Source organism: Coturnix japonica, chromosome 15 (assembly GCF_001577835.2).
Source record: "Coturnix japonica isolate 7356 chromosome 15, Coturnix japonica 2.1, whole genome shotgun sequence".
NCBI lineage: Eukaryota > Metazoa > Chordata > Aves > Galliformes > Phasianidae > Coturnix > Coturnix japonica.
The window spans coordinates 8,616,484-8,630,434 of NC_029530.1; the positions used below are offsets into that span (position 1 = coordinate 8,616,484).

General features: G+C 51.1%; 2 protein-coding genes across 3 annotated transcripts in view; both read right to left on the reverse strand.

The window, feature by feature from the left end:
- CCDC60 (coiled-coil domain containing 60) overlaps window positions 1-6,854 on the reverse strand; it is a 39,555-nt gene extending 32,701 nt beyond the window's left edge. The window contains exon 1 of one of the 2 annotated variants that reach the window (XM_032447878.1): window positions 6,162-6,854. In XM_032447878.1, coding sequence (XP_032303769.1) covers window positions 6,162-6,557 — 396 coding nt within the window. In that variant the 5' untranslated portion in view covers window positions 6,558-6,854. The remainder of the gene's footprint in view (window positions 1-6,161) is intronic. The other variant, XM_015878441.2, reaches the window with a different exon arrangement.
- A 2,467-nt stretch (window positions 6,855-9,321) lies between these two features.
- On the reverse strand, window positions 9,322-12,378 carry HSPB8 (heat shock protein family B (small) member 8). Its single transcript, XM_015878358.2, has 3 exons — window positions 11,581-12,378; window positions 10,754-10,817; window positions 9,322-10,054 (listed from the first exon to the last, which is right to left on the reverse strand). Exons 1-3 carry the CDS (start codon window positions 11,948-11,950, stop codon window positions 9,895-9,897), a joined length of 594 nt encoding a protein of 197 aa, XP_015733844.1. The 5' UTR covers window positions 11,951-12,378; the 3' UTR covers window positions 9,322-9,894.
- Window positions 12,379-13,951: the final 1,573 nt, after the last annotated feature.

A 13,951-nucleotide genomic window follows, 5' to 3' on the forward strand; every position in this document is an offset into this window, starting at 1 on the left:
ATGTGTGCACACGTGGAGGGAAGGAGAAGTACATGTAAAGGGGAAAATAAACCATGACAGAAGAGAGTTCATAGACAAAGGGTTCACGAAGCACTGAGAGAGAAGTGCTGACACATCACAGCACCAATGAATGCCACCTTGGAATCCTGGCCAGAGCAGGATCCTCACTATGGGAGACAAATAATGCAAGATCGCTGGGAACTGTTGGTTTCACCTGAAGAGGAGAAATGAAGAACAGGATTCAAAAATATTAAAGTAAATACTTTCAGGATGAAGCACTGCAGTCCAAGGACTGCTGCAATGCACGAGGAACTGCATGATTTTATCCCATCAGAAGCTGCAGTGCCATGAGTTCAGGGCCAAAGACACAACAGGGGGCACTCACAGCCCTAAGGAGGAGCCAGGGGCATCTTTGGGTTCAGCAATTCACCACAACCTCACTCTCATTGTAGGACAGAAAACATTACCAGAACCAACCCAACAAGAGAACTACCAAGTACTACAATCTCTTCATTTCAAACATATGGATTGTTATTTGAAGCCTGATGTAGTGCAGCCAGAGTGAGTTAAAAGTTCCTAAAAGGGTAAGCTTTGTAATGGATGCACTGCACAAATTACAAACTAAATACATTGCAACCACTTCACAAAACACCTTCTGGCCCTTAAATCAAATTGCGTAGGGCTGTCTGAAGTCAAACTGCAATCTAACAGTGTTTTACTTGAGGACTCTGGAATCTGTTTTTCCTATCTAGATTAGGAGAGAGGACAGGCAAAGCTTTCAGCAGGAAGTCACTGATTAATTACGCCAAAATCTGCATCTTAATACACTGGGGAAAATAACAGCCCTGGGCTATAGTGTCCCCCAGACAATGCCACAGTCAAGCTTTCAACCAAGATGCAAAGCAACTCCATTTTCCATTGAAGAGAATCCAGAGTAACATTATAGCTGCTGCCTCCATTCCCCGTACACTGCTTTTGAGCTCTTAATGTAAAGTGTGACAGTTATATAGCTACCCAATTAACTTGACTATTGTCCCCTAAAAATACACTCTAGCTTGGCTCTCTTTTTGTGCAAATAGCATAACGTTAATTTAATGGAAAGGTCACATTATACTACAAAGAAAATAGAGACATTCCATTATGTCCTTCCCCCATCGCTGCTGAGCATTCAGCACTTCTTCCATAGACATTTCATGAATAATGAGCAGCATCTCTGGCCATAGAGAGCACTGCCTTTCATTACTTGCAGTTTAAGACACATCATTCTACAGTGCCAAGGAAAGTGAAATATTACTGATCTGATTTCATACAAAAGGTTTTCAAGCTTTAAATACTACACTTTCCCCCCCTCGCAACTGAGCACCTGTATTCACTTCGCCTGCACATGGAAATATTCCATTTTACCAACTGACTTCAATACTTCTGAGCTGAAATAAATAAATTTACTCCAGATTGTTACTGTCTGTATGGGAAGGATAATCCCTCTCCAGCTCTTCCCCTTCTATGCAGCGTGTGGTTGGAGTCAGGAAGCTGTCCTGGCTAAACTGCAACTTGCTTCAACTGTTGTTTGCTTGTGCAAGTTCATCTCCCCTTTTTCTATTATCTACATTATTCTTATTGGTTTCTATCCTAAATTCTCAGGTATGCTTTGCCAAACAAAGGTATGTTGGCCAAAGTTAATGTTCCTCTGTGCTATTAGAGAGATACAGAGGAACAGAAACAGCCATGAATAACAGCGTTCCAACATCCACTGCAAGCTCTAAACAGAACCAATTGTACCTGTAAGCAGCGACAACAATGTATTTCTTATATACCATCCCTAATCAAATCTCAAGATGTTTTTGGAAGCAGCTTTTTCCCATTCTCTATCAGAGTAACCATCCAAACCCTCTGCTGGGGAGCAACCAATCCTTCAAATACAATGACTATCCCACCCCTCCCACAGCACACCTTGCAGAATATTTGTGCTCACTACATTGACTCTAAGCCTTCCAGAAATCAAACACTTTGAATATTCACTGGAAAGTGTCACCTTTTTAAGGCACTTCTCCCCTGCCCCAGGCACACTGTTGCAGATCAATTCCCAAAGCTAGGTGAGCAATGCAATTTGCAATGATGACAATTCAACTGTAATCACAGCAGCGTAATGCACCGTGACTGTACTAGCAGCCTGACATTTGGCAAGTTTACTAAAACCTTAATAACAATGCATTATTACATTTGATATGCTTCCTTTAATTCATTACCGGAGCAGGCTTCAGGAATAGAAATTGAACTTCTGAAATTGATTCGACTGTTTTGAATCGAGCAGCACAGAGATTGTGTGGTTAGCTGCTATTTAGCCATCATAACGTTCTCATCTTTTATAGGACATAACATTTTCAGGTAGTTAAGCTTAGATTAGGAGTATCAATATGTCAGGAAGTAAAGCTATTGCTCTTAACCAAACAAGAAGGAAAAGCCAGTATTAAGAACAAGCACACAACAAGCAACCTGAGAGCTCTGTAAGCACGTCCTAATCCCTGGACTCATCTGCATTGCCATTTTGGTGCTAAAAGATAAAGCAGGAGCTCAGGATCAGAAATTCTTCAGGTTTACTGTTCTTTATATGCAGTTAGCTGAGATAATTCAGTTTGTAAGACACCTCCAAGCATACAAGACAAGTAATGGTTGTCAGTCTCACAAGGCTGAAAAGAAAAGCATTTCAATAAAACTATCAACAGGAGTGCTTAAATATTTACAGAATCATAGAATGGCCTGGGCTGCAAAGGCCCACAGTGCTCATCCAGTTCCAACCCCTGCTATGTGCAGGGCTGACAACCAGCAGCCCAGGCTGCCCAGAGCCACATCCAGCCTGGCACTGAATGCCTGCAGGGATGGGGCATCCACAGCCTCCTTGGGCAACCTGTTGCAGTGGGACATTGATGATTATTACCTGTAATAAAGCTGACTACTTCAGCATTCAGATACTTGGGCCTAACTTTGCATTTTTCACTGAGGAAGCTTAAAACATGAATCTCATTGCCACAGTCTCTCCCATACCCTCTTTCTTGCTCACTCCCTTCATCCCGCCTAAAGCACCAGCCCTTACGCAAACAATGTAATTCCAGAGCTGACAGACTATCGTGACATGTTAAGCCTGGTAAAGTACTGCAAGCAGGAAGATTAAGCAGTAAAAACTTAAATCAAATAGGAATTAATCTTTGCAAACAGAATGCATCTGCAAGTTTTCCGTTCAAAGCTGCAGATGTGCAGTTATTAATTGTTAGAGATACGCCAGCATTGACCAACACAGACTTTAAGGTCACCTCCAGCAAGACGTAGGGAAGGGCCACATTTTACCAACCATTGACCAATCTCACTACAGCAAGAGTTCTTTAAATCTGAACATCTTTGGCATTGCTGGAAGAACAGGCTGGGCCACATCCATCCAGTTGAGTTACCCACCTCATACAGCAACTACAGGAGAAAGCACGGGCACGTGGTGGCTCTTCCCTAAAGCTGGCTGAATAGCTGGTAGGAACATTACACTTTGTTCTTTCACTGAAATTTCAGTGTCTGAGTAGGAGGTTTCAGGATATTGTATTCTAAACCTCATCTAAATCTATCATGAGAAAGCTTTTTTGTTGTTGGTTCTTCAATTAAATAAAAAGGACTGGGGCCATTTCATAGAGGTAGGTCTGAGCCCTGGGTCAACCAAACCACCCTATATGGGTTATGCAATTTGGAAGTCATTAGGAACGTCACCACATACACACAGTCTGGCCTGACCAGTTTCCCCATTCCAGGGGTATCAGTAAGCAACACCACCATTGTTTTCCTGCTCTTCCCAGCATGATAGGGAATTACAACTAACCTTGACATCAGCAAGGGAAAAGGCTCTTTGCATTCTATGTTCTGCCTTGCAACATGTGTTTTCAGTCTTCTGGGAAGGAAGGTATTAGATTGGATACCCTGACAGATCTTTAACTGCGGCAATAACAAATAACATCAGTGTAATTTATCTTGAAAGAAATTGCTCCATTTTCTTCTCCAGTTTCCAGCTTAAAACCTTTCATTGCTGATATTGCCGTCAATCTTATCTAGTGATCTATTTATCTAAAGCACAGAATTACAGTATAGGTTTTTATGACAAGCATGGAGTAGGCTTTGACGGTAATAATTTCGTGAACCTGGATTGTTTTTAGGGCTCTGTCAGAAAGGCCACCTCTCTTCCGTGTGAAAAGTCAACGAGCCACTTCAGAAGCTTAACAAATGAATTTGTCATAGCAATTAAGCAAAGAAGCTACATAAACATCGATAAAGGGCGGCCAATCACCACATGAGCTGCCACATGAAGGAATAAGAAAAAGACCTTTAACACATTGCTCTGAAAGATCAAAAATACTGTCTGGAAAGCATCCATGGATCAGTGCTGTCTGCAATACGTGGTTGACCTTTGAGAAAGAGAGAAAAAAAATCCCTCAGACTGAATGAAGTAACTTCCAATTATTTGTACTGGACATTCAAAAGGTTCATAGAATCACAGAACGGCTTTGGGTTGGAAGGAACCCCAAGGATCATCAGTTTCCAACCCCCTGCCACAGGCAGGACCACCAACCTCCAGATCTGGTACTGGACCAGGCTGCCCAGGGCTCCATCCAATCTGGCCTTGAACACCTCCAGGGATGGAGCATCTACAGCCTCTCTGGGCAGCTGTTCCAGCACCTCATCAGTCTCTCTGTGAAGAGTTTGAGGGACACTTGCTAAGTTTTTCCTCCCAGATACTCTTACTAGTCTGGAAATGGGCTCATTTCATTCCAGAGAGTTTTAGTGGAAGGGAATTCTGTCTCTGCACCGAGCCAGCTTTTATTGCAAGACAGATGCCACTTCCACTGTGTGATCACAGAGCAGCAGTTTCCAATGCAACAATCAGAACATTCAAATATCAGCTCTCAGGCTTCAGCCACCAAATGTACTTAATAAAGACACAGCATCAGTGGACAAATACAGCTTCTCTAAACACATTTGTTAGCATCCAGTAGCTATAAAAAGGACCCTAAACATGTAATCACCACATATAATATCCTCTGCCCATATCATTTTGTGTAACCATCTCAGCACACTCATTATGAAAATGTTTTTAGCTGCTAAGGGCTTCTTTTGTTATCATATCTGTGACATTTGCCAGCAGATTCAACATACTGAAGCCCCCTGAATTCCCAGGGCCTTTATTAGCTCCTTGCTGTTTTTGTTGTATTTGTCATCCATCAAATACAACATATTTCATAGCACTCTCAGGCACCTGGAATTGGATGCACCCGGTACCTACAATATCCTTAAGGTATTCAGGATGCTATGGGGACTGCTAAGGGATGGAAGGATTTGGGCATAAATAATTCACACAAAACCAAAATGCAGGTCATAAAGTACTTTAAAATTGGGCCGTTAGGAACCCACTTTTGGTTTTGTATGTTTGGAAAAAGAAAATGAAAGCTTAAATTGGTTTCTGCAAAGCACACTGGCAACTTGAATAATGAGGCTGGGAGGGAGAACAGCCTGAAGTTCTGGGCCTTCCTTGTGGGGATGGAGCAAAGCATTCAGGGCCAGGCAAATGCTTTGTTGTCCCAGTGTGGTAACTGTTACTTCTTAGGATGGGAAAAGGAAAACCAACAGCAGTTGGTTACACCAGAGCAGGCTTCCCAGGGCCCCAACCAACCTGGCCTTGAACATCTCCAGGGCTGGGACATCCACAACTTGGAGCCTTTGACCCTTTAAATACCAGCACTGTCTGCTCTTGCTTTTTAACCCTTCATCCTCACACCCTCAAAATGGTTTCTCTCCTCCCACTGTCCAGACACACCTTGTACCTTCTCCCTTAATTAAATCACATTCATTATTCCACAGTTTCTTTTTCATTCATTAACTTTCCATTGCTCCGACTCCATTCTAACAGCTGCTCCCAGTCACAAAAGCCAGCTCCCAAACCATAGCACGGGTCAAAGCAGTTGCCCAGCCTGTACAAACACCCTGTACCAGCAGCAGGGCAGACTGCAGCTCTCCACAAGAAAGGCAGGGAACACTGATTTAAACAACAGCAATCATTCTCCTCCCCTGCATGCGGGGACTTAAAAGAGAAGCCTTTGTTTCCTATACAAAGACAAGCAGAAAGCCGGCTCTACCTTTGCGAGCTGTCCCAAGGAGCGCAGGGTGAAATGCTTTGGGTCGGCACATGACAGATCGCCCAGCTCTCGGTAGGGCTTCCCTCGGGGGGTGAATAGCGCCTGTGTGCGCTGCTGCTCCCTCCGCTGCCACGTCTCCTTGAACACTTGCTCTGACGGCGGCCCGCGGCTCCGGTACAGCGTAAAACTCCTGGCCAACACCTTCCCATCTGTCTGAGCCGATGAAGGCAGAGGCCGAATGCGCACGAAGTCTTTCGGGTTCGGCACTTTGCTGCATAATGTCACCTTGATTCCACCGTCCTTGGCCGGCTCCGGCGGTGCAGCAGCCCTGAGCTGAGCGTTAGATGCCACAGGTGCCTCAGCTCTGCTGAGTTTGGGCGCACCTGGCGCCGGCATCGCTCCAGCGCTGGAGCTGTTAGTGCTCCTTATGCTAATACAAACTTTACTTTCTCAGCCATGACAACGAACCCACCTCGTAGCAAACCACCTTTTCAACCTCCTACACCCAGGAACAGCCACTGAGGAACCCCAGCTCTCCTTCCACGGCAACAAACCCTTCTCTGCCCGGGAACCTAACACCCACCCCGTCTCCCAGGGAACAGCAGTACACAGAGCCGAGCACCTCCCTCCATAGCACAAACCCCTTCAGACCCACGGCTGCAGCATCATCACCCGCCCCCCTCAAGGTCCCTCCTGAGGGCCGCCCCCTCCCCTCACTGGCAGAGCTGCCCGGGGGGCGGTGGGTTTCCCACCCCTGGAGCCATGGGCAGTGGGCATGAGAACATGTAGTTGGCTGAGATTGGATTTGGAACCCAAGCTGCACAACCCACAGGCCACTTTTAATGCTCGTTTTAGTCTCAAAAACACCGAGAAGCAGCAGGAGTGATAGGAGTGATAGACCAAGGGTCTCCAAAGGTGCATTGGTGATGCACAGCCATGAGAAGTGCATTAGATCCATTAAGCACCATTACCAACATCTGGAGCTTATCACTGCAACTTAATGAATCTCATTCATTCCTCCTGTACTGGAGCTGCATCCCTTCCTGGTGGCTACCAGCAGAACCCTGGCTGTGCCCTGTATGCCCTTTGCTCCTGGGGCCTTTGGCATTAAACCCAGTGAGAAGTGTGGGAGATCCTCCCAAAATACCCTTTGCAGAGCAGGAGACACAAGGTGCCCTCTTTGGATTGGGGTGTTTGAGGCAGGAAGAGAAACACCTCTGAGCTAACACAGTGGTGATCCCATTGCTAATGAGGCACAGAAGTCATTTAGCCCTGGCTGCATGTGTTGAAGGGATGAGGTGGGAAGTAATAAGATCCTGGAGCCGCAGTGCATGGTGCAAATGGAACAGAAAGAAATGAAGTGGGTGACATCCAGCTCCTCACCTGCTGCCTACCTCTAGTACAAGCACTGCTCTGACCCCACACTGAGTGGGAATGACCCAAAGCCCAGCATGAGGCTTTGCATGATCTTTTGCTCAGTGCTTTGCTTTACCTTCACCATGGAGATGCTTTACCTTGATTCGTTCCATTGTTTCAGTTGTAATTGGCTGTTTTCACAAGCTCTTCTGCAGGCTGAGATGTGCTCTGCAGGTAGAGAACAGGGATGCAGCAGAGAGAAATCTCCAAAACAAGGAAATAGAAATGGAGGGAGGGAGGGCTGTCATAGGAGCAACCACAGAGGGGCTGCAGGGGTCATAGGGGCAGAGATGCCCTATGCCAGCCTGGGAATGGGGCAGGAGGGAGCTGAGCAATTTGGGGGCACAGACACCCTTGGCTATGGGAAGAAGAAGGGCCTCCAAGTGTGCCTGATGCGTTTGGAGCGCCCTGGAACTGCTCGTGTGTTGTTTACCCTGCTCCGCACGCTGCCAGCCAAAATGAATCCATTCAGCTCCTTGTTTCCATTTTTGGAAAATAAACCCTTGAGGACACGCTGGGAGCTTCTTCCTCCCGGTGGGGCCACATCTCTGGGGCTCAGGAGGCTCCTGGTGCTCCCTGCTCCCTGTGCAGAGGCTCTGTACTGCAGTGGGTATAAAGCCATAAAGCCTAATAGGTTCCGGCACCATAAAACACAGGGTAATTGCTGTGAGACCATAAAAATGGAACATAATTGGCAGAGCAGCCATTGCAGTGTTACATAGCTCTGATGGTTTGGCGGTGTTATCTCACCCTGGGCTGCGGCAGACAAACAGCCCTGGGCATCAGCCTCAATGCTGAAATGCCACCGCGTTTTCAAAGCTGCTGTGTCACCCGCTGAACCACACGTAGCCACATTTATTGCTAAGACATCCCTCTCTTCAACACTCAGGTGATGCTTAAACAAGCACTGAGCTTCACTTCCTTCACTGCTTGGCAAAGGGGCCCGACGCACCGCCTGCATACCAGGTCTTCACTGCTGATTAGGAAGTGATTGCAGGCACACTTCTCACCATTCTTTGTAAGATATTATTAAGGAATTCATCAGGAAGCAGAACCAAATGAAGCAGAGGGAATAAAGAAATAAAACCTCTTTCCCCCCAGCTGCGGATGAGCAGGAGAGAAAGCTGAGGGAATGGCCCATGTTAGGCAGGAGCCAGCTACCAGCATTTGGGGATATTTGTTGAGTTTTTGGATCTGAGCCACGTGTCCTCTCTTTCATCCATACACAAAACACACCCAGCAGCTCCAAAGAGCAGAACCAGGGCTCCTGTGCTCCCAGGGCTGAAGCCCTACACAGGTAGCAGGGTGCAGCACATCCCCTCCCCACCCCCCCACAGTGTCAGCAGGGCTGCTGTGCTGGGGGGGAATGCAGCACTGGGGCCAGGATTTACAGCATATGCTGCGGCTGTTGTTGGTAACTGAGCCCTGAGAGAGCCCAAGTGCAACATGTGAGCTGTATTTTTAACTCCAAGGTCCCACTGACATGGAAAACTGGGTGTCCGCTCCCTTTGGCATCACCACTTTGCTGTGCCTAGGCATTGGGTTGCAGGTTTGGGCTGCAGCCAGGAGCTGGTGGGGGGAGATGTGATTGGGAATGGTGCAAGGACAAACAGCTTCCCTGGCTCAGAGGGCTGCTTTGTGTTCCCAGCCTGGAAAAGGGCTCAGAGCCCAACTGGAGGGCAAAGAGTGCCCAGAGCATCCCCAGCCCCCCTACCCTCACCTCCCAGCGAAGACCAGAAGAGGCTAAGAACATCAACTCGTCTTTATTCCTCAAGTCTGGTAAGTAAAATCACAAGTTCTTTTTGGAAAAAGAAAAAATAAAACAACAAAACCCAACAAAAATAAAAACAAAAACAAAACAAAACAAAACATGCAGACAGTTTACACTTCTCAGCAGGTCTGGTGGGGGTTTGTCTGCCTGGGGCAGGGCTGTGCCATTGGCCCCACTGCCGGCTGTGTCTGCAGGCTGCCAAGGGGCCAGCGTGGAGATGGAGTTCAAAACAAAACCAAAAACAGAGAAGAAGAAGACACGGGACCACGGGGTTCCACTTCAACTTAAGAAGAGAAAAGGGCACTTTTTCGCTATTGTTACAAATATCCCATCTGCTCACCTTACAGCATTAAAAGAACCGTAACGAAGACACCCATTCTGCTGGGTCTGATGGATGCAAAGCCTCTACCAGAGTGTCAGACCACTGTGGGGCAGCTGCTCCCAGGGAGCGGGAGGGGCCGTGCCCCGGGGCCACCCCGCTGGGGCCCGAGGAGCGGGGTTGGGGGGGAATAGGGTCGGGGGAGTGGAGCAGGGGCACAGGGGCCCTCAGGCACAGGTGGCCTCTGGGTTCTCTAATGGGATCTCGCTGCCACAGCTGCCCTCGCCGTACTGCTGGTAGGGGGGGATCTGGGGCGCCTCGATGATCAACAGCCCCTCCGGCGACAAGGAGGCAAAGACAGTGATGGGGTCCACCTCGTAGGGCAGCCTGGAGGGGGAGAGAGATGTGTGGGGTTAGGAGATGGCGCAGCCATGTGGGGCTCACAGCCTTCCCACTGAGATTGCCCAGCAGGAACCCTGTCTGGGCTCACAACCCCCAGTTGTGTTACTGCTGCAGTGCCTGGGAATGCATAGGGATATTTAAAGTGGCCCCTGGGCTGCCTGGCGCTCTGTTTAATCTCCGTGGCAGATGTGTTTGATGGGACGTCACTGCTGCCCGCGCTCGCCCGGCTGCTGCGTCGTGCCCATGCCTTGCCCATAAAAGGAGCCTGGCTGCTGGCTCCCACCCGCAGCACACGCGGCTTTGCTGGGAGGTTTTGGTAAAGCGAAGCTGCAGAGCCACTGCTGCACTGCTGTGGTTTGCCCTCGGTGCTGGGCTCGCCTTCCCTCCCTGCTGTTGTTGTTGCTGGGGTGAGTCAGCGCGATAGCAATCAGACTGACATCACTCAGATGTGGATGTGGGTGCACGTGTGGCCGCACACCAGGGATGGGTGTGTTTTGGGGCTGGTGATGAGATCAGCCCCAAAAGAGGAGCACGGTGCTTTGCATCCCTTTCTGCTTTCATATCTGGGCTGGAGGAGCCCACAGGGCTGGTTTGGGGATGGGAACAGCGGGGCTGCGGCCATCGCATGTCATGGGGATGGGGCTGTATTTGTGGGAGGACGCCCCGGGGCAGGGTGATACCTACTGGATTTTCTTGGTGAAGTTCTTGGAGACGATGCCTCCTTCCACCTGCTGCTCCTCGTGTTTGCCTGCGGGGAGGACAAAGGCGTGTCACCACCACACTAGGCTCAGGGCTTAAGCCAACAAGCAAAACAAACCCCAGGAACCCTTCCAAAGGAGTTGTTTTCCCTTCCCTCCGTGGGTGTCTCCCATGTGAGGAGGGTTACACCACAACCAACGAAGAACAGCACTAAGCGTCTGGCCTGTGAGGCTGCACTGGTTGGAGCAGGAGGAGGAGGAAGAGCTGCTCTCCCCGCCAGACACCTTTGCTTCCCATGGAGCCTGAGCCCTGCTTGCTGCCAGGAGCCAGGGCTTAAGAAGGAGCCATCAGACATGATCAAATCTTTGGATCCCATCCCCATCCTCAGCCGCTCTGCTGGGCTGTGTGCAAGCCCTACGAAGATGGGGCTCAAGCTCTGAGGCCTCCTGGCTCCCCCCAACCCACAGCATCCCCCCAGATCAGCCCCTGGAAGAAGTGCTGCGTCCTGGCACGGTGCTGGCAGCCCCAGGAGGTGCAGGGCCCTGGCCAGGGCGCAGCGCTGGAGCTCTGGGAGGTGCTTCAGGCTGCCTCGCTCTCGGCCCCTTTAAAGGGAATCTCCCTCAGCTCCGTCCTCGCTGGCTATAATTAACCCAGCCAGGCTGGGGCCCCTCTCGGCAGCTCGCAGCTGGGTGCCAGCTGGAACACAAATCCCAGAGATTCACCCCAAAGGAGGCTCGGCCTTCCCGTGTTGGTGCTGAGCACGCCACCATGGTCCCCAAGCCCCATCCCACTCCCCAAGCCCCAGCCCTCACCTGACACCTCGACATATCCATCCTTGGTTTTGACCGTCAGCTCCTCAGGCTTGAAGCTGTGCACGTTGACGCACACCTTCCAGGGCTCGCGGGAGGTGGGCACAGGGCTGCGGCTCTCCGGGTACCCCCCAAAGCGGGTGCTGTAGCCGGGGGCCATGGCGGAAGCGCGGGCACGCAGCGGGCCCGGCCAGGTGGGGGTGAGCCGGGGCCGAGCCCAGTCAGGCCAGTCTGCTGTCAGGTCCCCAGGGAAGGGTGAGAGGCCAAAATCATCATCCAGGAGGCGTGAGGTCAAACCGGGCTCTCGGAATGGGTCGCGGAGGCTCCGCCGGCCAGGGTAATGGCAGGAGAAGGGCAGCTGGCTGTCGGCCATGGCTCTATGCTCCTTGTGGAGCCTCAAAGGCTGCGGAATACCCCGGGGAGCCCAGCCCAGGGCAGGCACATCCACACGCGGGGGTTTGGGTGGGAGCCCGGCACCGGGCAGAGCGCGATGGGTGGAAGAGGTTCAGCAGGGCTGAGGCATCCGGAGCTTGGAAAGCAAGTGTGGGGAGGACGGTGTGAGCTGCAAGAAAACGCTTCCTGATTGGCTTCGGTCCCAGGGATCGGGTGGAGGAAAATAAAACTTCTTGTCCGGAGAGGGGGGGGGAAAAAATCAAACCGAATATCCCGAGATTAAGAGCTTCTCTCTCCCCTCTTGCTCCCACAAGCACTGTGCTGCTTCCCCACCGCTCCCGGGTGAGAGCTGCAATAAATGCCTGAGCTCCGAGCCGAGAAACTTCTGCAACCTTCCACCGCCGGGCGAGCGCTATTTATACGCTTGCGGGAGGGGGAGGCTGTGTTTTGCAATTCCTGCCCTGTCAGCCGAGTATTTTGGAGAGGATGAAACAGCCGTGGAGAATCCGGGCTGTGCAGCTGACCTCCTGCGCCGGCCTGAGGATCCCAGCAGGCGCGGTGTTTTTGGCACCTGCCTAAAAATAACTGGGGAGCTCAGGGTGGGCTGCACACACTCCTGTGTCACCCATCAAAAATACCCCCAGGTGGGGCCGGGCCCCACACTGCACACCCACTGCACCCGGAGGTGCGTCACCAGCAAAAAGTGGCTGGGATTGTGAGCTGATGCCCAGGGCTGGGCCTGGAGCAATGCCCCAGAATCATTGGGGTGGGAGTGGGACCCTACGTGGCCCCGTCCTCACCCACCTCCTCCTCCTCCTCCTCCTTCTCATCGCGTGCCTGGCCGTGCCGCAGCAGGGCGAGGCGTAATCACAGCCGCGCGGGGCTAATTACAGGGCTGTAGGGGATGGGGTGCGGCGGGGTACCTGGAGCTGGTGGCACTGGGGCTCCTGGTGGCAGTGGGGTTCCTGCAGAGGGGGTCCCAGCACGCCGATGAGTGTCACCAGTGATGTGCCAGATGCTGCACTGCTTCCTCGCTCCCTCCTGTTTCTACCTCGCTTTCCTCAGCATCTGCAATCTCTCTAATGGACTTGCTGGAATAAATTGCAGCAGGAAGGCCGTAATGCGCTGCAGGCCACGCTGCAATACAGCCGCTGGTGGCTCAGAGGGCATTAATCATGGAGCAGAGACATGGCATCGCTGGGCAGGGCCTTTGCCTGCATGGGGAGCGGCTGCTTCCTGCCCTTATCCCTCATCTTCACTGGTGGGCATGGGGAGACACAGCCAGGCATCATGGGGTCTCCCCAGGGACTGGGCTATGACTGGAGGTGTGGGGAGGAGCAGAGAAGCAGCAGTCAGCAGAGGCTGAAGTGTCCTCTATCTCTTGCCCTGCCTGGCTGAGTGCTCCCATCACCCAGAGTGACACCAACACACAGTTTGGGACAGCCCCATGGCCGCCTCCATCCCTACCACATTTCACCCCGAGATCTCCAGTCCCACATTTCCCGAGTAGCTCCAGGCCATCCTCCCTCCCAGGCCAGGAATCCGTCTTGTCGCCTTGCTTATCCCCATTAGTCACACGTCCCTCTCCAGGAATCCCAATTTAGCTCCTGTTGTCACTCCAAATCTCCCAGTCACCTCCCACAGCTGCCAGCACCGCCACGTCAGCTCTGGGGAGCGCAGAGCCCTCCTGTCTGCCAAGCGACCTGGGGACACTGCCCCATGTCTGTGTCTGTGCCATGGTCAGACCATTCCCAGGTGCACATCTCAGCTGCCCTCAGGACTTGGTGGCTGGTATTATCAGGGGACACAGAGCATCCCCACTGCCCCCAAAATGGTGTAAGATCTAACACTGCTGGCTTGAGCTGTTTGTAAGCTGAGGATGACCCAAATTGCATGGCAAAGGGCAGTGAAAGCCTGACCCAGCTGGCAGGAATTTGAGCTCGCAACAGTTCAGCTTCAGTCCCTGCCCCATGGACCTCAT